The following is a 22,688-nucleotide window of genomic DNA, read 5'->3' as shown; positions in this document are numbered from 1 at the left end:
GTGTCACATGAAACAGAATGGGGAGTGGTGAGTGGTTTGAATACACTCAGGATGATGTCCTGGCTGTCTGAGGGCTGCTGAGCCTGTGGTGGTGGATGAGGCTGAAGAGTTAATAGGAATGTTTTCCACAGCAGACACTTCTTGCACATGTTACTGGATTAAGGAAGGTAAATCCAGAAGATGTTTTTTTGGCAAGTAATGCAGTAACAGGCACTCTGTCTGGAATACTCATCATAGGTGATTAGTTTTATTTTATTGTAAGGATTGATCTCATGGGCTCTGGTTAGAGCACAGCTATTGCTTGAACTTGGCCTGAATTGGGGAAGCTGCAATGTACTCTGACATCTAGGCTGATTTGATTAAATACTTGATTTCAGATAGGGATAAAACCTTCTCATAGCTTCAAATTATTTAGTTTCATTATGCAGCATATTACATAGGTTTCTAAATGTTGTTCAGTGGTTTAATTGGGAAGCTATTTAGTGGAAATTCATGACCCCATTTGAACTGTGTTAAAAGCTCTGGAATGTGAGGAGGAAATTGGTTGCATGGTCACTTGCCTGTGTGCAATAAGAGGGCAAAATTAGCAGTGCTGTAATGTACCTATGCTCTGAAAAAAAAACAAACCAAGGAAACTCCTTGCTCTTTTGTCTCTGCCCGAGGACTTAAAAGCACTAAATGCTGTTTGTTGGGGGTTTGGTTTCATTGGTTGGGTTTTTTGGCTTATTTTCATGGAGAGTATGCACTGTTGACTTTCAAGGGAGCTACTGGGGTTGGGTGAAGTTTTCTTACCTCTACTCAGTTGTGTGGTAAGAGGTAATAGGATTAGCTCAGCCTGAAAAGTAGTAAGTTATTTTTGTTTTGAAGATTTCTTCCTGTTCAGTACTCACACTATCTTTGTTTTTGTGTCCTGAACTAGTTGTTTACAGAGTAGATAGGCTTCTTTGCTTTCTCTTCCAGAGGATAATTTTAAATACTGCACCTTGCCCATAGCAGTTGTTGTTTGGTAATATCTCACACCTGAGCTGTGGCAGCATCATTGCCTCCTCTCTTTGAATGAAATGCAGGAAGTCATAGAGCCCCCTGAGCTAGTGCTGCTGTTCATTGCATTTTATGTCACAAACTGTGCCCTGAATGCATATTAATACATGTGTTCTTTCCTTTTCTTCCTCAGATAAACTTCTAGTCTTTACTGTAGCAACTAAAGAAACCGATGGCTTTCACCGCTTCATGCGAACGGCAAAGCATTTCAACTACACAGTGAAGGTATTGTGTGTGTTGTGTACCAAATGTTTGTGCTGTCCATGCTGTAAAACACAACCAGTAAATGGTAGCTGACCTTGCCTTAGCTACATTGTGTGCTGGGACAGAGGGAACAGCAGAGCTGGGGGGGCAGGAAGGGCACCTGCTGCTCTCCCTGTTGCTTACCTGCTATGTCCCTCTGAACCACCGAGGGAGGGAGGCGCTTCCACTGCCTGAGGAGCTGCTTCAGGGGTTTGTAGCTGTCATGGTCAGCATCCTCCTCGCCCACAGGTTCTGGCACATTTTATCACAGAGCCTTGTTTTTCAGTGTGGCTGATTTTGTTTGTATGAACACTTCTGGGAGCTGTACTGCTCTCAAGGGCTTTGGATCTCTTTCCTTAAGCAAGGCTGCAACACTGCTGCAAGGAAGGAGGGAGGCTCACAACTGAAAATTTCTGTGTTTCCCAGGAGCCTGTAATTTCTGAGAGGACAACGTGTCTCTATCATTCTTTCCAGCCTTTTCTGCCTTGCTCCATGCCTCTGTATGTCACGTACTTAGGTTGGCCTCTGCATGACCTTGGGAAAAAGGGAGGGCACTAACCTTCTAAACTTTCCCCAAAATTGCTTCTGCCAAGAGAAAATCCAGGAATTCAGATGCTGTTATGAAATTTTTCTTCTTACTTACCACAGTGCCTGCACTATAAATAGGAAATTATTTGGGTCTTTTGACTTCTACTACTGAATTTAGAGGACTGAGAAAACCTTCCCTAATATGATAAAGCTGTACTAGAGCACCTGAGCAGCCTGAGCTCTGGATACATCTTTTAGCTTTGCAGATTTGTCCAAAACATCATGCAATGTAGTTCTTCCAGGCTTTATATGTTCCAAAAACTTTATGTACAAAATACATAAAGGGCTTTTTTTTTTTTCCCCTTTTTTGACATGTAATCTGCTATACTGCTTGGCTGGGGAGGAGTTTTATGTTTAACTCAGTTTTAGCAGTGAGCTGTGTACTGGAAAACCTATACTTTCCTTTTTGTACAAAAAACTTGCCATTTGAATTAGTTATACCCTGACCCACCTAGGTCTTTTGTGCCTCCTGTTCCTAAAGGGATGTTATGGAATTTTAAAGGTCTCATTCAGAATGTTTTTCTAATACAGAGTTTGAAACAATCCTTAGCTTTATTTTTTTTTTTTCTATTTTTTTTTTCCTGAAGGAGACCCATTTGAGTAAATGGCAGTAGCAGGCAATTGCTTGATTCTTATTTGGTTAAGAAATGTCTCTCTCATGTTTTTGCAGTGATGTCATTGTGCTGAATGTTGCTTCAGACATGGAAAACCTACAATGCTGGAAGTGCTGGCTTCAATGTGTTGCTTCTGCTTTAGCATCTGTTTTCAATAAGGGTCTGCTTTAAAAAAGCCTCATGGGTTTGGGTACTAGCAAAAAGTGCTTTTTTTTTCCCTCTTATTGCAGGTTCTTGGAAAAGGTGAAGAATGGAAAGGTGGTGAGCTGCCCAACTCTATTGGCGGAGGGCAGAAAGTTCGGCTGCTGAAGGAGGGCATTGAAAGCTATGCTGATCAAGAGGACTTGGTTGTACTGTTTGTGGAATGGTGAGCAAACCTGGCTTCTTGTCTTTGTCTTTTACTCTGGGTAGACATGCAAAAGTAGCTCCTGTGACATGCTGAAAGTTCCATGATGCTTTTGTTCTTCACTGTTTTATTTGAGAGAGTTGGCATCTTTCTTCATTCATAAAAATAGCGGATTGCTTTTGGAGCAATTGTTACTTTTTAACAGATTTACAGATGTAAGAGTTGTTCATAGTTCTGCTGCCTCCAGAGGGTAAAAAAATGTTGCTGGGAGCTGACAGGCTTTCAGGCAAGCATTTGTCCTCTCGCTGTTCAGCTGCAGTGAGAGCAGGATGTGGCTGCAGGCTGGGAGTGTGGATGGGAGGGGAGCAAAAGCAGCTCCAGAAATAAAGTGTCCAGTAGGGACCAGAGGCATAATCTTGTTCCATGAAGTAACAGTGATATGGGGGAAGCTGGAAAATGGCTCCCTGAGGAAAGCATTTAACAGGAGAATGTCTGTGTTAGAGAGCTGAAACAAGAGTCTTGGTGTCAGACATAGCCTGGTGCCTGTGCTCCCTGTGTGATGGCAGCATGGAGAGACAGTGCTGCTGCAGGTGCCAGATGATAGCTCACAGCACAGCTATGTTTGAACATCCTCCCTGCAGGCCAGAGAGGCTTCTCCTGTCACTGAAAGCACAGAGCTCAAATGTGTTCAAATCACACTTTCTCTGTTGCTTCCCTCTGCTTTTTCTCTTCCTCTTATTTTCCTCCTGTGACAGCAGCATGGCCAGAGTAGCTCAGAATCCAGCTTGCAGCAGCCACCAGGCTCTTCCACACTGGTGTTCACCAGAGCAGGGTCACAGCTCTGACATAATCACTGCAAGGAAGGTGTGGGGCCATGTCTGGAATCAGGGACAGGAAGCTCCAGTGGTGCCAGGCAGCCTTGGAGAGGGGCAGCTGAGCTTGGACAGAGTCATGGATGAGTTCACCCATGCTGCTGTGCCACCTCATGCTGGAATGTCTGCTCCAGAATTCTCTCCCAGCTTTTGACCTGCTTTATGTATTTAAAACTTGACAGTTGAAGAAACTTAGGGGCACTTTTTCAGGGCTTGGCAGGTTTTGCACAGCAGACATCGTCACAAGGCAAAGTGTCTGGATACTGGCAATTTTTTGGAAAGTTAATTTGTTTTGCATAAGTTAACACTTTGGGAAAGTTGGAGTAGCCATTAAACTGGTAGTAAATTCAAATACATTACTTAATTTTCTGTTCCAATTTTACCTCTTGTGATGAGTAAAAGAAATACCTAGAAAGCAAAAAAATCTAAATAATTGTCACTAATTTATATATAAGCATTATAAGGGATGCTTATTATGCTGAATATTTTTTTATGCATGCTTAGGTCTGTAAAAGTTACCTAGTTTGGAGATGCACATCCAGTTTTTGAATTTATTTTTTTATTGACTTGTTCAATTTTGCATTTGCTAAATGAAAAACCAATCTTTCTAAAAGTAAATTCATTATGTGTTTGTTCATAGTGTTGTCCTACTAATCATACCAGAACTGAAACTTTTAAAGGTTAATTTCAAAGATTTTGTTCTGTGCTAAAGCTCAGATAAAACAAACATTTCCCAAATGTTTTCTACTTACATTGAATTTCTTTGTTTCTGAATTTATTATCCTAATTCATCACTATTTTCTTCCTATGTGGTAAAATATGCAAATTTATTATCACATTGATACAGAGGTCTAGCTCAAATTTTTCTCCACCATAATTTGCTCTCTGGAGGGGCAGGCTGTCTGCTGGCACAGATGAGAGAGTACAGAGGATCATGTGTGTCCAAGTGCAAAAGCCATAATCTTTCTTCCCATGAAAAATCACAGGATTTAAGGCCTCCCAAGTTCCTGAAGTCCAAAATCCCAAGTACATATTTGTTTAAAGCTGGTGGAACTGATTCCAGACGGGAGAGAAAAAACCAGTTTGCTGATTCTAGCATTATATTTTAATTCGAACGAGCTTTTGCATTTCCAGAAATCCCGGTTTGCAATTTAAACACTGATCAATGTGGCAGTAAGTTTGGAAAAGACAAATGTCATGAACTTCCTTTCTTCTTCAAGTGTTTTTTATTATATTCATTGTGAAGCATTTGGAATATTAATCTTGGGGGTGGGGAAAGGAAATGTCTGGTTTGCTTACTGTAACTAGGAAAGTAATTTCTAGGGAGCTGTTTACTTAAACTTAGTTTCTTAGTTTGGGTTTTTTTTTCAGCAGTTTTTTATATGGCTCAGAATTCTGGAAATAGTTTGAGCTTCTTCTGTGGACAGCTTGTGCCTGTGTGTAGATAGCAAAATGCCTGCAGATGGAACACTGTTGAAATTAGGCTTGTTTTTGCTTCAGCCAACTTCTGGCTTGTTTTGGACCATTTCAGATTGAACTGGCTAATGGCCAATGTAGACTGGATAAATTGGTTGGTGCTGTGACTGTTCATCCAGAACTCTCACAGACATCTCTTTGTATCGTGGAAGAATTTTGAAGCCTCTCAGTTTTGTTGTAAATTTGTTTTTAACATTCATCAGAAACTAAGGAATAATTATATTTTCTATGTATCTCAAAATGGTTAAGGTGTGGTCCTGGTGGGGACACAGTATAAGTGACAAAATAGTTTTGTCTCTGCTTTGTGACATTGCTAGTCACTGGTAGGCACTATCTTGTATTTTGAGCTCTCACCCTGCAGCTCCATTAGCAGCAAGTTCTGATTGTTGGAGTTGTGGATGCAGAACTTGGATGGTCAGTTCTAGAGCAGCTGAGTGTCTGCTGCTGCTTCCCTGTGTTGCTGGGGGTGCAGGGTGCATAGCCAGGATGCTTTGCTGCTGCAAAGGAGAGGGAGGGAGGGGTGGATTCCAGTCCCAAGCATCTGCCATCTGGGAGCTTCAGGAAATGGGATTAGGTTGTGGAAACTTTCTGGGGTTTTTTTTCTTTCTTTCTTCTTTTTTTCTTCTTGCTTTCTACTTAATTTGAAGGATTTGTGAAGAATAAATAAAAGAGTCTTTGAGCTGTTCCTGCTTGCCAGGGAAGCCTGCTTTTTCCTGGATACGTCCACACTCTTTTTCCCTGTCAAATTTTGAAGTCTTGTTTAAAGTAAGTCATTGTTTCACTCTAATAACAGTATAAACTGTCAAGGATAGTCTTGGGGCCTGTTTTGTGATGGCTTTAGTGGTGTAGACCTGAAGTGAATCCCCCTCTTCCAGCAGGAGATGGGGTCTGAATAGGCCAAATGTTACCTGACAGAGCAGGTAAACAAAGCAAATGATGCATTTACAGGTGTTAAGAAGTTTTCCTTTTGCTTGACAAGAAAAGTAGGAGCCTCATAAAGCAGCTGATGAGGGTGCTGTCAGCCAGGGGGAGGTCCTGCCCAGGAAGAGGTGTGGTGGCATTAAATCACCTCCTGAAAAGAGGCCCTTGACCATTACTGGCAAGTGTAGGTTCCTGCTGGATTAATGGAGCTGCATGATCTCCATTGCAGTTTAGCAGCTCAGCTCTGGGTTTAGGGTTACAAACTGTGCTCTATTAAGTAGCATATGCCTTTGACAAGCAGAGCCTGTGGCTGGCCCAGCCTGTTGCTCAACTTTGGCTTCCTTTCACAGAATGACAGTCCTTGGAAGCAATGTTCCAGGGTGTTTGGTTCCTTCCTGCAGCTGTAAGCCCTAGCAGCAGCAGCAGCACTACCCTGGTCACAGAGGAGAAGCACAGCCTGCCATGAGCTGTTAAGCTAAAGCCTCAGACAGATCTCTTTTTGTTTGTCTTCAATGTGTCTCCTGTTTCTTGTGTGTTCTACAGACTTGGTCTGGCATTGAGACGGGCTGCAGAAATTGAATGGAAAAGGGAGTGAAATGTATTCCTGTAAATTTGGGCAGAAACAGGCATTTTTGTGAAACTGAGGAAGGTCCAAAACGTACAATTTCTTTCATGCGTTCTTCTGCCAAAGTTGCAGAAAAACATAACAGAGTTTTCAGAAAACCACGTACTTATATAGACTACATAACACAGTTCTTCTCCAGGGTTTATACTTTGCTTTGTGGTGAAAATATTTTTTTACATTTGTAAGCCAGCTGTTGTTCAGTTCTCTTAGGCCAATTTCATGAAATCCTCTTTGAAGAAATGACATCTTGAATAATTTCAGAGCTGTAATAAAGGAGGACCATAAGTCAGTAATGGTTGATCTGTTGGCACTATTTCTGGGTAATCCATTGCAATGCAAAATATTCTGTGTACTGCAGGTGGGAGTGCTGCTGTCCTAGTTAGCCCAGCTAAAAGGCTTTGCAAGACAAGTCTTGGTCAAGGTTAGACCTTGGTTTTTGGTAGCTCTACTGTTACTTTGCCTGTTATCAGGGCTAGTGATTTTCAATGTTTAAGATATATGTGTAGGGCAAGAATATTCCTGTGTTCAGATGAGGAAACTGCAAGGCTGAGATGCTGCCATTAAAACTTTTTGCTGCTTCAGCCAGAGACTAATCTGTGATGTGATTCCAATTTCACTGTGACATTCTTCATGCCGCGTAAAGTGAACCTTGAAGTGGGAGGCATTGGCACAGGTGACCCAGAGCAGCTGGGGATGCCCAATCCCTGGCAAACTCCGAGTTCCAGGCCAGATTGGGTGGGGCTTTGAGCAGGCTGGTCCAGTGTGTGGCGTCCCTGCCCATGGTGGGGGGATTGGTTTGTTTGCTTGGTGTGTTCCCAACCCCCTGTGCCCACCAGGCATTGATTTAGATTTGGCTCAGCCACAAGAAACCACCAGGCTTGGGATGCTCCATTCTTACAGGACCTTGGCCAAACCCAGGCAGGTTTCTTTCTGGTTTGGCACACTGCTGACCTTTGGCTGTGTCTAACACCCAGAGATGAGCCCCACCTTTAGGCCTTTATCCTCAATAGGAATTGTGACTCAAAGGCAGGTAAAGTTTTTCATAAATAGGTATTGTATACTTTGAGCCTTTTAAGTCTTTAGCACATTAAAGAGATTGAAGGAGAAATCTATGCCTTGTCAGGATGCAATACACTTTTTATGGGCAACTAGATTTCATTGAGAGCTAAGAGTCAGTGCTGTTGTGTTTAGGAACAAGATCATCTAGATTTTCTCAGTAATCTAGTAATCTAAGTCATCTTTCAGTCCTACTTTTCATCTGTTAAAGTTTGATATTTTAAATTGTTGTTCTTAAAAACATAAGCAAAATACCTGAAATAGAAAAATCTATTTCAGACAAACAAAATTTGAAGAAAAAAGAATGTCCAAAATGTGGCAGACTAAAAAGCAGGAGGAGAAACTACTTTGGAGAAGTAGTACTGATTGAAGTATCTCTGCTAGAAGGGTATAGAATTTTTACATGGTTGTTAAGTATGATTTAATCGAATCATTTTTCAGAATGAAAGGGCTGATTGATTTTTAAATTTGAATAGTCGAGTTTCGAACACAGAAACATTAAAATTAAACCAACCTAATGGATGTATTTTCTTTCCTTTTAAGCTATGATGTTATCTTTGCCGGGGGCCCTGAAGAGCTGCTAAAGAAATTTCAGGAAACGAATCACAAGGTGGTGTTTGCAGCAGATGGACTGATTTGGCCAGATAAAAGGCTGGCAGACAAATATCCTGTTGTCCGGAGTGGGAAACGGTTCCTGAACTCAGGAGGCAAGTGGGATCCTCAAACACTTGAACTTGAGCATGACCATGTTATCCATTCTGTGTACTTGTTGCATGTGGAGCTGTTCCTGAATTACCCAAGTGCAAAACTGATGACTGGGTATGCTGTCACCTTCCTCCCCACCTGAATAGCTCCTCTTCTGTGCTCAGGCATAGTTTCCATTCAAATTTGCACAATGTGTGTTTGACAATAGCTTGTAAAAAGCAGATAAATATGTCAGGGTCTAGCAAGCAGCTGTGCATGGCATTGTGATGCTGTGCAAGGATGGCCCCATTGCTGCAGGAACAATGCAGAGCACAGGCCCAGCAGAGCAGCACGTGCTATTTATAGCCTGGTCACAGAATTCCCAAACTCTGGAGGTCTCTGCACACAGGGTGGATGTGCTGGCAGCTCTGCCTGGCCTGGCAGCATGGCTTACACAGCTCCTTCTACAGGGAGTGGGAGCTACTCCCTGTAATCTCAATGACAGATGAATTCTGGAATCCTCCTTTAAATGCCAGCTTTGCTAATAATTTAGTACTTGTTTAATACATGCACTGATACAAACACTGTGCTGTGCAGAAGCTATTGAGTGTGTCATTTCTGGGGCACCCTTCTTCAGTGTGCAGGTCTGGGAGTGTCCCTGCTTCTTTTCCTCACCTATCTGTCCTATCTTTTTTATTTTTGTGTATATTGGTTTTGTGTTGAATTCTCATTGTATTTCTGGCAGTATTAGATTCTGGTGTCTCTGCCAGTAAGAAGTGATTGATGAAAAGGAATCTTTTTCCACAGATGGGCTTCTTGGGAAAGTGATAGTCTGATATCATGCTTTGGCCTTCTCAGAACTATCCTGGATGGATCTGATTTACTTTTTTCCTTAAAATACCATTAGTATAAAAATAGCCAATAATTATTAATAAACTTTTTGAAACAGACCTGTTACATACCTCAGGAAGATTGGATTTTGAGCCAAGTTTTATAAATTTCATAGTTTTTCTTTACTGGCAGCACTCAGAATGAAGTACCTGGTTGCTGGACAGCGTTGGCAGGGTAGTGTTTTTTATGGAAATAACCTGTGTATGTGATGTTGCAGGATTTATTGGTTATGCTCCATCCATAAATCGTATTGTGCAGCAATGGAATCTGCAGGATAATGATGATGACCAGCTATTTTACACCAAAATCTATGTTGACCCATTGGCAAGGGTAGGTAGTAACTTGCTTTCTCTTTTCTTTCTGCTTGAAATAGCATGCTGCTCCTCATAAAACACCAGGGGATGAAAAGACAGGAATGCTGTCTATACTGGAGTGCCATGTTGACAGTTGTTTGTTCTCCTGAGGTTCCTACTGCTGCAATGATGAACAGGCTCCCAAAGGGTCATGACTTGATTTATTATTTCAGGCTGCCTTCAGCCCCAGGCAGGCTGTGCTTCATTGTTAGAAATAACAGCTCTGAGGTATATGATCAGACACATTTATCTCAATGAGGGTCCCCTGTACTTGGCAGTTTGACGGCCAGAGAATGTGGCATTTTGCCAGGGTGTCACTGAACTACTTGCTGATCCAGTGTTTTATACTTTGGCTTGCTGCCATTTCAGATCCTGCCTTCAGCTTTCTGTGCAAATAAGTTCAATAAAAAGCTGCATTGTAAATTTTGGGTGAAGACCTTCTGTGTCCTCACTTAACAAAGTTCTCTGCTGAGCTGCAGCGTTGAAGCGTGATAGGTGTTAGAGGTATGTCCCTGGTGCTGCAAAAAGAGGGATAAGGGAAGCTGACAATATATTGATGCACAAAGACTTTAGGAACTGATACAGAAGAATTTTGAGAAGGATTTTGGTAATTTGTGTGCTTAAGGCAGATGCAAAGTTTTTGAAATATGTACATTTTGTTTCTGGCATAACTTAATGGAAAATCAGGCCTGTTGGGATACAGATTCAGAAATAGAATGGAATATTTCTGTTGGAAGGGACCTGCAGTGATCATCTAGTCTGACTGGCTGACCAATATGGGCCTGACCAAAATCTAAAATGTGTTACTAAGCTTGTTGCCCAAATGATTTTTAAGCACTTGACAGACTGGATGTATTGACAACCTCTGTAGGAACTGATCCAGGCTTTGACCACCCTGTTCATAAAGAAATGCTTCCTAATGTCCAGGCTGAACCTTCCCTGGTGGAACTTTGAACCATCCCCACCAGCTCAGCACCTCCCTGTCCCCTTGCCCTCCTGATGAAGCTGCAGGGAGCAGCTCCTCTAAACTAGACAAACCTCAGCTGCTCCCCATGGGAAATTCCCTCCAGCCTCTAATGACTGAGTTGCTTACATGCAAGTTCAGTCAGATGCCAGGTATGCAATTGAAGAGACAGGGTGTAGAGATATTAAAGCTGATTCTGCATCCAAGTCAGAAGTAACATAATTGGTTGTCTAAATGGATTGTGTTCTAGACCAAAACTGTGTGTCTGTGCAGAGCACTGCTGCACCAGGATTCAAAACACCTCCATGGTGCTCACTGGATGTCACCACTGACTCTCTGGGTAGTAATAATGTGCCCAATGCTGTAGAATGTGCTAGAAGATCTTGGAAGACCAAAAAAAAGGACATAATCTGTTTTTAAGTGTGTTTTAAATGTTACATACCTGAATCAGCATTTTAAAAATGGTAAAACATGGTATTTAAAGTAAGCTAGGATTAGTAATACAACATTAGGAACATGTTTTAAAACCACCAGTGTTTTATATTCTGACATGAAACTTAAATTTGACTCTTATATTTTTGTGACTCTGAAACACAGCATGTTTTGTTTCTTGGCGAAGACTTGTTAGTTTGTTTTTTTTTAAGACACAAATTTTCTTTGGCTTATACTGCAAAATTGCAGTTCCTGTGGAGAGTTATGACCTTTATCCTTCAAGTTTAAAGTTTCTGCATATGCAAAACTGATTGGTATAGAACTGCACAACGTGGGAATACAGACAAATATAGCAATCTGATGAACACATTTTCCCTGATTCCTTGCTGCCACTGTGGTATAATTGCAGTGTGGCTGTAAAAACATTGGCTTTTAGGATGCCTCAACAGCTCTGGTGCTTTGATTTCAGGAGCGCATTAACATTACTTTGGACCACAAATGTACAATTTTCCAGACCCTAAATGGAGCTGTTGGTAAGTGTATGATTGGCACATTGTGTGTTTCATTAACTGTTATTAACACTTCTTCTTCTGCTTAACCATGAGTGTAGCTCTTTAAACACGTGCTTATTTTAAGGAAGTGTTTGGATGGGTAAAGCTGATCACCAGATTAGTTACAGGTCTTTTGGGTTGATTATTAATTGAATGCTCTTATTGTAAAATATTTGATTTAAAATGGGAAAAATAGTTTTAAATAGATGAAGTTGGCAGTAAATATAGAGTTAAGGATAATTTTTCTATTTGCCTTTCCAAAACTTAATTACAGGAGTAAGATTAGTAATTAAAATTGCATTTTAGATGTTTTCAAGCAAACAGCTATACCTAATGAAGTTGAATAATGTAGAATTCTCTTTATTTAACTGTCATGAATTTAAATGGAAAAATGCATCTGTGCAAACTTCCTTTCTTACATCTGACCTTTAATTTTGGAACAACTTTTTTGTAGCCAGATCATATCTGAAATAACTGATTTCTCTATAAATAGCAATACTGAAGCTACTGTTGAGAAACTATAAAGTTTGATATCACCTTTTTTATCATAAGGAGATTAGAATTCAAGATCTAGTTAGAAAAAATGAACAAAAGCTTCTAAATAAATAATACTGACAATGATAGCAACAGCAAGGTATATTTTATCATCAAGGACTTAAAAACTCTGAAGTTTTAGCTTTTTTATGAACTTACTGTACTGCTTTGTTGATTTTCAGATGAAGTCCTTTTGAAATTTGAAGAAGGAAAAGTAAGAGCAAGGAATTCAGTGTATGACACCCTACCAGTCACCATTCATGGAAATGGTCCAACTAAAGTGAGTGACAATTTGGTTTTATTTTCATGTAAAACCAAGACATCCATGAAGGCAAAAAATAAAATAGTGGAGGAGTATGAAACAGTCATAGCACACTACCAGTGCACGTTTCCATTTAATGTTATTAGGAATTGGGAGGATAAAAGCCCCCTTTGAATTCATGTTATTCTGCTGTCACTGTAGCTTGATATTGTTGCTGAAACAACTCATTTTGCTCCCAAATTCATCCTAGCATGGGATATTAGAAGCAAGTAAGCTTTTGTTAATTTTTTCACTAACACAGAGCTGTTCTTGAAGCCAGTGAAGAATGTCCATCTGGTTATTAAATCAGAATAATAGGGGGCAGGATAATCTAGCCAAGAGTGATGGGCTGGGATACAAAACAGTAACACATCTGTTCCTACCCTAGACCCAGGTGTGTGTGTACACCTATATAAAAATACATTGCATTTAGGCAAGAGAACAAGCCTCTGTGTAAGTGTGTCTGTCTGGGTACAGGTGTGGCTGGCTTTGCCATTGCCTTCAGTGTCACTGATCACTGCTGTCACTGTGCCCATGGCTTGTCAGCTTTGGGCAGGCTGTAGGGCCCTGTCTGCCTTGTGAAATAGCTGCTTGCACAGATTCTGTTCATGTCTAAGGATTCAGTGGTTCAGAGGTCCCTGCACAGTTTCTCAGAGAAATGGCTGTGTTTTGGTAGTGTGGCAGCTGCATCTCTTTGTCCTGTGCAAAGTGTACAGATGGATCATTTACAATAGTGTCTGCTGGCTGAAGGATTGGCCATGGCTGCTTTCTAATTTCTTCTGAATAGATGTCCCTTACTGTAGGTCCTTATTTTCAGAAAAATGCCTTTCCAGGAGAATGAACCCACTAATATCCCAGGGACTGCTTCTTCTTTATTTTTATAATTGTATTTTGATTTTGGAATCAGTGAATATTATGATGCCTTTATCTGTTTGCCTTATAGCTACTCAGTAGGGGTGACATGTATCACCAATTCCTTCAATTTTTGCCTCAATTAAATCCTCAAATTCTGTCATCACTGGCTTTGCTTAAATTTTTATGAGATACTTATTTTTGTAGACTTCATGGTACATATGTAATCTGGTTTTTTCAACAAAAAGACTAAGATAAAGTTTTTACCTGCTATTTTTTATGTTTGTTTCCTGTCAGTTGCCTTTAGTTACAAGTGATTGAATGAGTAAACCTGAATTGTTTGAAATGTACAGATCATCCTTTGCATGCATATTTCGTTAATTTAAATTGTTCATTTATGTATCAGATTCACCTGAATTATTTGGGAAACTATATTCCCAATGCTTGGACACGGGAAACTGGCTGCAGTGTTTGTGATCTGGACTTACTAGACCTGTCAGCAGTAAAGGTAAGAGCACCCTGCACTGGAGCAAGGCCCTGTGGGTGCAGCTGAGAGGTGCTCAGTGATTCCTGAGGCCAAATGGCTTCTTCATGCAATGTGTTTTACTGCTTTCAGGAGTATTTTTATACATGTATTTAAATACAGGTTTGCACAGTGTTACTGAAGATGATGCCATAGCCAAAAGACCTCCAGATTTTCACCTCTGTTCACTGAGGGTGAATGAACAATTTTTGAATTGTGCAAGGTTCTAGAGAGTTATTAGAATTTGGGAAGAGGTAGAGAAACTCTAGATATTTCAGATTTTTTGACCTACAAAATAGTCAGATGTCACTATAGGACACAAAACAACACGAGGGCACACACTGCTGCTCTCAAGGTGAAGAAAAGGGAAGTTTATTTTCTGACTCCAACATCTATAGTTTTCCAAAAGTGACAGTGGATTGGAGGGTGACAGTGCCACCTCTCCAATGACACTGGACAAACCAACAGTCCATCAAATTTCTCCTCCTCCATAAAAGAATGCAAAACAATAAGTTATTTACAGAAAGTGTGTGAGAAAGTTTATTACAAGAATGTAAACATCAGAAGGCTTAGAAAATCCTAAAAAATCAGGGCGACAGTCAATATGCATCATTTGAGCAACTTTGTTGCAAATCGACTTTAATAGTCAACCAGCATGCCTACAGTTACTATTTTCTGAAATTAAACAGTCCAAAACTGCTTTGCCTTGTAGAGGAAAATGCAAATATTTGTATTATGTAAGCAAATGTGTTTCTGTAGAAGAAGCTCTGGATTTCAGTTCAGTTTTCAGCATTCTTGTAGCACAAATACACACATACACATGGCATGTGTGTGTTCCCAGTACTTGGCAGCTTTGGCTCTTCCACTCCAAGCATGATGTCTTTCATGTCTCTGTAAATATTTCAGCTTGTACACAGTAAATTTGAGGCAGAGTAAATACTGACCTCTACCATGTGGAATTGTAAGACTTGGACGAAAAAGTAAATTCTGATTATGTCTAACAGGATCTTTCCAGCAGATGTTTCATTTCTGTTCTGTATTGAAGGTTTGAATGAGAACAGGTCTTTGGAAGATCGTGTTAAGAATAGCATGAAAGACATAGTGGCTTGTTATCTTTGTAATGAAAGGAAAAAGTGAAAGAATTTCTGGGCAATAAGTAGCTAATGGACTGGAATATAAACTAAAAAAGTTTTTGCTGGAATTTTAATAACTTTCAGATTCTTTCTCTGTTTTTAAATTTTCTTTTCTCTTTTAAGATAAACATTTGAATGATGTTACAATTAGATAGCATATGTACTCCCATCATAAATTTTACCTGAGGAAAAGATGTTGTCAAAGATTTTTTTCCAATGGTGCTGGTATTTAAGATGTGGTTTTGGAGCAGTTAAATCTGAAAGCCAGTAAGGGGGATGCAATGATTTACTGGAAGGCTTCTTATAGTTTATATACATCTGCTTGGAATGTGTTCTTCTTTACTGTAGTGCATTCTTTGGACTTCATGCCTCACTCACTCTGCCAGAAGAAATAACAAGGCTTTTCCTTGGCCTCAGGGGAGGTGTTTACTTCAGGCATTTCTCAGTACCAGCAGGATTTCATTTTCTGAACGTGCTCTCTGTTCAGGCCAGTCTGGGTGCTACTGAACAAGAAATTTTCAGTGAAAAGAGCAGTTCCTGTTCTGTGCCTCTAATAATTTTCTCCATATTGTTTTATTTAACTGCCTGCATTTATGCATTCATATCTTCTGAGGATTTTCCCTTTTTTTTTGGGAGTGCCTACAAAGGAGCTCAGGGGTACATGTGCAAGGCCTTTGCTCAGTCCTTGTCCTTTTGACAGAAACAGGATCTTCTGGGCTGCAATCATGACTGAGGTGTGGGAAAACTCAGTAACTGCTCTCCTCTGGTAATGTCAGCCACCTCTGCCACCCCCAAATTAACCACCTGTTCAGGTAGAAGCAGCATAATGGAAAATAAGTCGAAGAGGGCACCTGGGCTGCGAATTGTTGCTACACTCTTAAGGATTTTTTGCAGTTTTTTTTTTTTTTTTTTTTTTTCTGAAACCTAAATTAAGTTTGTTGCCCAACTTAACCTCCCTAGAAATGCTTTTAAATTCTAAAGCTTCTTACTGGTGTGGAGACTTTCCAGTGTGGCTGAAAAGGATGATCTCACTCCTTTTCTCATTTCACTGGCAACTCTTGTGGCAAGAGATCCTGGACTTTGTTCTGTGCAATTGTACTGAGACATTGTCCTGTGTTTCTTCCAAAAATTGTCTTACACTCAACTACTGTTTATTAAAAAGTGAACTTTAAAAGTCAAAAACATGACCTCACTGAAATGAGAAAATCTATCAGAGAAAATGCAACATCTGGGTGCAAACTGGGTATTCCCAAAGTGGTTTTGCTAAGAGGCAACTTTTGATTTCACACACTCAAAATGCTCATTGTGACCTAGATTCAGATTATGCAGTGACAACTCTTTGTGGTAAACCAAGGTCTGAATTGATGAACTCTGTGCTTTGAGGAGATGCAGTTTACAGGAATTTTTCCCCCTAATTTTTTAACCATTGTGCTTTGGTCACACTGAGATTTCAGTGTAGAGCCAAGTGGTTCACATTTCAGTGTAATGAAGCAGTGTCAGTAATTCCTCATTGTCCCCATAGCCTTTGCACATCCAGCCTGAACCTCTTTCTGTTTCCCCTGGAGAACAAGGGGAGATGACTCTGAGTTAGAGAAATTACAAAGTACAGTGGCTGCAGCAGTTGTAGCTCAGTGTGCCCAGCTTAGCTTGGGCAGCTTTCCTTGTCCCTGGCCATCAGTGGCACCTGTCACTGTCATATTTTCTGAAAAATCCCTTTGCCAGGATTTCTTCTCCTGGGAAGATGAGAAGCCTCAGAGAAAAACCAATATTATCTCATTTACTTCTCCCTGCTTTGCTGCTTTGGAATGTGGCTGGAGGTTGTTTACCAACAGGTGCATGTTGGATTGGTTTCATGTGAATTGTTTTTACATAATGACCAATCACCATCAGCTGTGTTGGAGTCTGAGGAGTCAGTCATGAGTTTTTATTATTCATTCTTGTTAAGACTTCTGTCTGTATCCTTCTCTTTAGTATAGTTGTAGTATAGCATATAATATAGCACATCATGTAGCATAATACAATACAGTATAATAGCATAAAATAATAAATCAGCCTTCTGAGAACATGGAGTCAGATTCTCATCTCTCACCTCGCCCTGGGGACCCTGTCAAACTGAACAGGCACCAGTGCCAGCCTCAGCAGTGCCACCAGAGAGGGGCACAGGTGCTTTGCTGGAGACACAGCAGTGCATGCTGATGGCTCTGCAGGTTTTGGGGTGGCTGTGCTTCCCCAGCAGTCCTTATGAGCTTTGCAGCTGTGAGCAGGAGGGGTCAGGGCACTGGGTGTTTCTGGGTTCCCATGCAGACGCTGTGAAACCTCAGCATGTGTTGATGCTTTATCCAGACACTTCTCAAGTGGGTGTTGGCCTGTTTAAAGAGCTAGCTGGCAGCCTTTTATGCTCATATAAGGTTTCTCTCTGAGCCTTGTAATGGACTAGATTTTTATAGTAATTGTCTGGTTTAGAGATGGAAATAATTTTTAGTCAGTGTATTTCTTTGTGTAGGAGTTGAGGCCTTTGAAGGTTAAAATGCAGTAATACATTTCAGGACTACAAAAAAGTGCTGTCTGTGTTTCTTTTAGTGGTCATGATCTCATGATTTCTATCAAGCACATACAAAGCAGCCAAATACCATCAAAATATGTGAATTCACTTTAAAATAAGGGCCATGAAAGTTCAGTATTCTTGGATGTAAGGATAGCAGCTCTGTTAGTTTAGTAAAGATCTTTCTAAAATCAGTGAGTAGGGAAGGAATGCAGGGCCCAGTTAAAATGCATGGGGAGAAATATTGCATATACATTTATAGAAGGGTATTGCAGTCTTTGGCTTAAGGTACAGCTGAGTAAAATGTTTAGTGGTATTTATTCTTTAACTATTTTTAAAAAACTGCTCTCTTCTATATTTTCTTGTAAATATAATCTGTGTCTGTACCTTTAAAAAAAGCGATTCAGTTTTAGGTGTATTTCCTTAAATGATTCTTTTGCTGTTTTGGTGGGTTTTTTTAAAGTAAGAATTTTAAAACCATATTACATTATTTTCTACTTCCAGTGTGTGTTTTATACTAGTATTAAATCTGTTGTCTTCCCTTACTATGTAAAGCCAGTGAAAATAATGGAGTGCATAGCACTTCTGAGCACACTGGTTGTGATTGTGTGAAAGCTGTGTGGACTAAGTTTACTACATGACGTTAGTTGCTCTTTACTATAAATAATCTTAGAAAAGAGGCAAGTCTTATTGGTTGTATCAAAATATCATTTTTTTTAGGAATATCCAAGAGTAAAAATTGGTGTTTTCATTGAACAACCCACTCCTTTCCTAACTAAATTTTTAGACAGACTGTTGACTCTGGACTACCCACGGGAGGCACTCAGTATCTTCGTTCATAATAATGTAAGTATGACTTTATCATTGTACAAAGCTTCAGTGTTGGAAATTATGCCATGAATCAAAGTGTGGAGTACATGCATTTGATGTAAGAACACAGTTAAAATGCACAGGAAGAGATAATCCTTCAGAATTTACTATGCAGAGCTGGAAAAATTAAATGCAAATGTGTCAGGACTATTTAAGTCTATTTAAAGAAACTGCTTAGATTATTTTACTAATGAAAAAAATGTGTTTTGAAGTGTGTGCTTCTGGAGGAAGTACTGACTGACATACAACAGTAGAGTACAATAGGAACAGGACAGTTCCAGCTGGAAGGGGCCTGCAGTGACCATCTGACCAACTGCTGACCCCCTCAGCACTGAGCATCAGTGACACAAAATTATTAACGACTGTCACCTGATAGTTGACACGGGGCCTTGTTTTCATCTTGCTGCTATCCCAGTGCGTTTTTATTTCTGTTGGCACTCCTGCTGGGTCCCATGGAAAGATTGGTGTGTTCAGATGTATTTTGGCTGGCACTGCAGATAAGTTGTTTTTGAATTCTCTGTGCTAATTACCTAATGATCTGGCATTGCTGATACTTCCCCAGTGACTGCAGTCAGTATTGCTGCTTTGGGCAGCCTGGTCCAATGGAAGATGTTCCTGCCCAAGGCAGGGGGGTTGGAAGGAGATATTTAAAGTCCCTTCCAACCCAAATAATTCTGTGATTCTGTGATTTTAATGAGTGAGATGTCAAATGTGTGCAATTATTTTGGAAAAAACATGAGACTGGAAGAGAAATGGGAGTAAAATTTAGTTGTACCCGTTTTCAGTGTGCGTGCATTGCTGTTGATATGATAGCAAAAAGGGGATCAGTGATAGAAGATAAAGTGTTCATTGTGGTTTTGTAAGGGGATTTTGAGAGTATAAATGTGATGGGCACATGGGAATTGCAGCCTGTGTTGGTTTTGTAGCTTCAGCCAAAAGTTTTATGATGTTTGAAATAGAATATAGTCTGAACAGCTTTTTATTATAGAGGGGGGAAAACCCCTACCCGATATTTCAATTATTCTAATGGCAGCCATAATAGGCAAAAGCTACAATGAGGGCACTGGTTTGGAATGATTGTGTGCAGCTGAGAGCTCTTAAATAGAGATAAATAGAAAGGTAAGGAGGAGGGTAAATAGGAAGTAAAGGAACAATCAGTGGGACTGCATTTTAAAGAAACAATGGCTGTGCCTGTACAATTTGGTACAGGTGCAGCTCCCTCTTTAAAGTGATCCTGGAGAAGCATGAAAAACTCCAGCATGCCCCTGAGGTTGTAGGGTGGGTTCTAAAGACTGTAACATATATATCCTGAAAAATAATGCATAGCTAATTTGTGCATCTTGCATTGTTGTACAGCTTTGATTAATACTGCTGATGTGTGGGATTATTTTCCTAAAGTTTTGGACAGAGGAGGTTCATTTTAATGACAGATATACTGGAATATTTTCAAACACTGTTTAGCATCTGTTTCTTTAGGACAGAATACAGTGTGTTCTTGGACACTGTGTTTATGATTCATACTTACTGGTGCCTTGCATTTGCAATAAAAAATGTTTACATGATTACAGGAGGTTTACCATGAAAAGCACATCAAGAAATTCTGGGAAAAAGCCAAGAACATTATCAGAAGTATTAAAATTGTTGGACCTGAAGAAAACCTGAGTCAAGCAGAAGCCCGGAACATGGGAATGTAGGTTCTAATTTATTAAATGTGTTATAGTGATGCATGCACTCACATTTTTTCATCTTGCCACGTGTATTATTTTGTGCCATTAATGTTTACATCTTCACCTGTGAAAATGGGAGCTTTTGTGGTAGAAAAGATCTAGACATAAGACATGAATTGTCAAGTGTGGTATATCAAGTATGGTTTCTGTCTAATATAAAAAGCTGTTGATCATTGTGAAAAAATCTCTCTGTTTGGGCTACTTCAATAGTCTGTCATCTTGTCTTGTGATGATGGCCTAGACAATGCATAGTAGTTTTTTTTATTTTCCAGCTACCTTACTGCAGAATTTTTTTCATTTTTGCATTGGATATGCTTTTAACAATTGCTCCTTGTCCTAGTGCTTACTCCTTTTTCTTTTTTCTAAAGTGACATTATATTTAAGTTAGCATATGGTTAAAGCTTGACCTGGATGTACAGGTGACTGAATTCTCTTTCCTCCTGTGGTTCAAAGAGGCAGGAATATCCTTCAGAAGTGCTCAAGCAGAAATTTCTCACAAAGACAACTGACTTCATCTTATGTTTGGTCTTGCTTTTTTCTTTTGTTCATACTAGAGTATTGAAAACTTTAGCTTTTTAACCTGGCACTTCCTGTGCCCGAGTTGAACCTTGGAGTTTGTGTCCCCTGTCAGCCCTGGCTGTCACAGGGTCCCTTTAGTGCTGCAGCTGGCCCCTGCAAGAGTGGCTTGTGGCTCTCCCAGCACATCAGACACATGATGCAGCTCAATTCTCAGCCCAGGATCCCAGCAGGATCAGGAGCACCTTGCTGTGGCCCTGCAGCATTTGCAATAAAAAATGTTTATTTGTAGTAAAAAATGGATTCATTCCATGATGAAACTTTGACTCATTCTTCTGCCAGATCTTCCCTGAGTGTCAGAGCCCAGAAGTTAATTTCAAAAGGCCATTTCTGTTCAGAGGTTGAGCATGGGCTGTTGATAGGCTCAGCTGAAAGCATGAAGGTCCTGAGTCTCTGTGGTGTTGTTGAAGTTTGTTTGAATGGGGCCTTGTTGTGCTGAAGGCTGATCTCTGGCTGAGGTCCACACCTCTCCCCTTGCCTTTCTAGGAAATGCTGCAGATGGCCACTGGTACTCTAAGCACCCTTTCACATGTTTATAAATCATTCTTTCTCTCTTTCTAATACTCTCTAAAGCAGATGTACAGTCATGACAAACTTTTTTTGGTGCATGTTATGTGGAACTGAGGTGGAGTTTCTGGAGTTGCCTTTTGCTCTTTGCTGTTATGTGGACAACATAAGGCAGAATCTTCAGTGCCATCAATATCTATAGTAATACTAAATCCCACCCAAAGAGCTGGAAACCTGTCATCTTTTGGTAGAACCTACTGACTTAGAGCAACACTTGGAAATGCCACTCAAGTGTTTCATGTCTTTTTTTTTTAGCCTTTCTCTACAAAGTATGAGTTCTTACAGTTAGTTCTTTTTGTCTTGAAGGAAAAATCATCTTTGTTTTTGCCTTGGTTGCAGATGAGATTTCAGCCAGCTGTTACAGAATTTGTTATGACAGAAAACATGAAAAGCAATTAAATATGTTCAAGTAATAACGGGAAGTTGGGAAATATTCACTTCTGAGGTTTTATTTATAAAAAGTATGCTTTCCATAATATTTTTTGCTCCTGGTACTTACAGCCTTCAGGATTTCTCTTTTGGGGTAGTTGGTTCTTTTTTGTTCCTCCCTCAAAAATATCAGTAACAGAACAGGGTAGGAATTTTCCAAAACTTTATAAAAAATGTCATTTATCTCAGCTTTTAAGTGGGAATGTGCACGTTGTGGCTGTCTGGAGAGATGCAAAATGTAACCCTAAATGGCAGGAGATGTCACCCAGGCTTTTGGCTGCAGACTTGTATCTGGAACACCTTTTCTTTCAGAGGTCTGTCAAATGATTTAAGTGTTCTCCCTCTGGGCTTGCAGTCCATATTTAGAATTGTATTTCCAAACTGAGAGGTCTGAAAATGATAACTTGATTAATTACAAGTTTAAACTATGTCTAAAAAAAAGAGAGATGGCCCAGTGGCAGAGAAATTGGGTGGCCAATATGTCTGTGTCACAACCAAGCAGACCCTTGGACTGTCTCAGTGGAAAGTGTGATGAAGGGAAGAGCTGTGATATTCTCCCATTTTCAGATGAGGTCACTGTTCCAGATGGGCTTGTGGTTTGTAAACTCAGTCAAACATCACTCTGGTTGCAAAATACTTTAAACTGATGAACTTCACACTACCAACCAAAAATCTTGGCTTTCTTCTGAAATGTTGTTAATTGCTGCACTGAAATTGCTCTGAGTGATGGACAAGGACACATCTTTCTTTTCAACATTTGGTCTTACTTCAGAGCAGGTGGGGTGGAAAGCAAGTAGATTGAAGGGTTTAGCCTTTGAGTGTAGATAAGGAAGCATTTTACACATGAGCTTTGCCAGAAAACAATTTCCACTGTTCCTTGGAGTGACCTGGGTATGCATACAATAGTTTCACATATAATCTGGGATTTCTACCTCTGGAGAGGTTAGCATGCACTGTAGGAATGTAATACTCTAAAG

At 40.1% G+C, this 22,688-nt stretch overlaps 1 protein-coding gene across 2 annotated transcripts in view; it reads left to right on the top strand.

The window, feature by feature from the left end:
- The window catches only part of PLOD2 (procollagen-lysine,2-oxoglutarate 5-dioxygenase 2), a 48,295-nt gene that overhangs the window by 13,984 nt on the left and 11,623 nt on the right, over positions 1–22,688 (top strand). For both annotated transcript variants that reach the window (XM_077183935.1, XM_054639105.2), the window contains exons 2-10: positions 1,175–1,266; positions 2,717–2,853; positions 8,326–8,489; positions 9,575–9,687; positions 11,576–11,639; positions 12,374–12,471; positions 13,751–13,852; positions 18,263–18,388; positions 19,981–20,102. In XM_077183935.1, the coding sequence (XP_077040050.1) occupies positions 1,175–1,266; positions 2,717–2,853; positions 8,326–8,489; positions 9,575–9,687; positions 11,576–11,639; positions 12,374–12,471; positions 13,751–13,852; positions 18,263–18,388; positions 19,981–20,102 (1,018 nt within the window). The remainder of the gene's footprint in view (positions 1–1,174; positions 1,267–2,716; positions 2,854–8,325; positions 8,490–9,574; positions 9,688–11,575; positions 11,640–12,373; positions 12,472–13,750; positions 13,853–18,262; positions 18,389–19,980; positions 20,103–22,688) is intronic.

This window comes from Agelaius phoeniceus, chromosome 10 (assembly GCF_051311805.1).
Source record: "Agelaius phoeniceus isolate bAgePho1 chromosome 10, bAgePho1.hap1, whole genome shotgun sequence".
Taxonomy (NCBI): Eukaryota; Metazoa; Chordata; class Aves; order Passeriformes; family Icteridae; genus Agelaius; species Agelaius phoeniceus.
The sequence above is the reverse complement of the archived record's forward strand: the minus strand, read 5'-3'. Positions and strand labels throughout refer to the sequence as shown.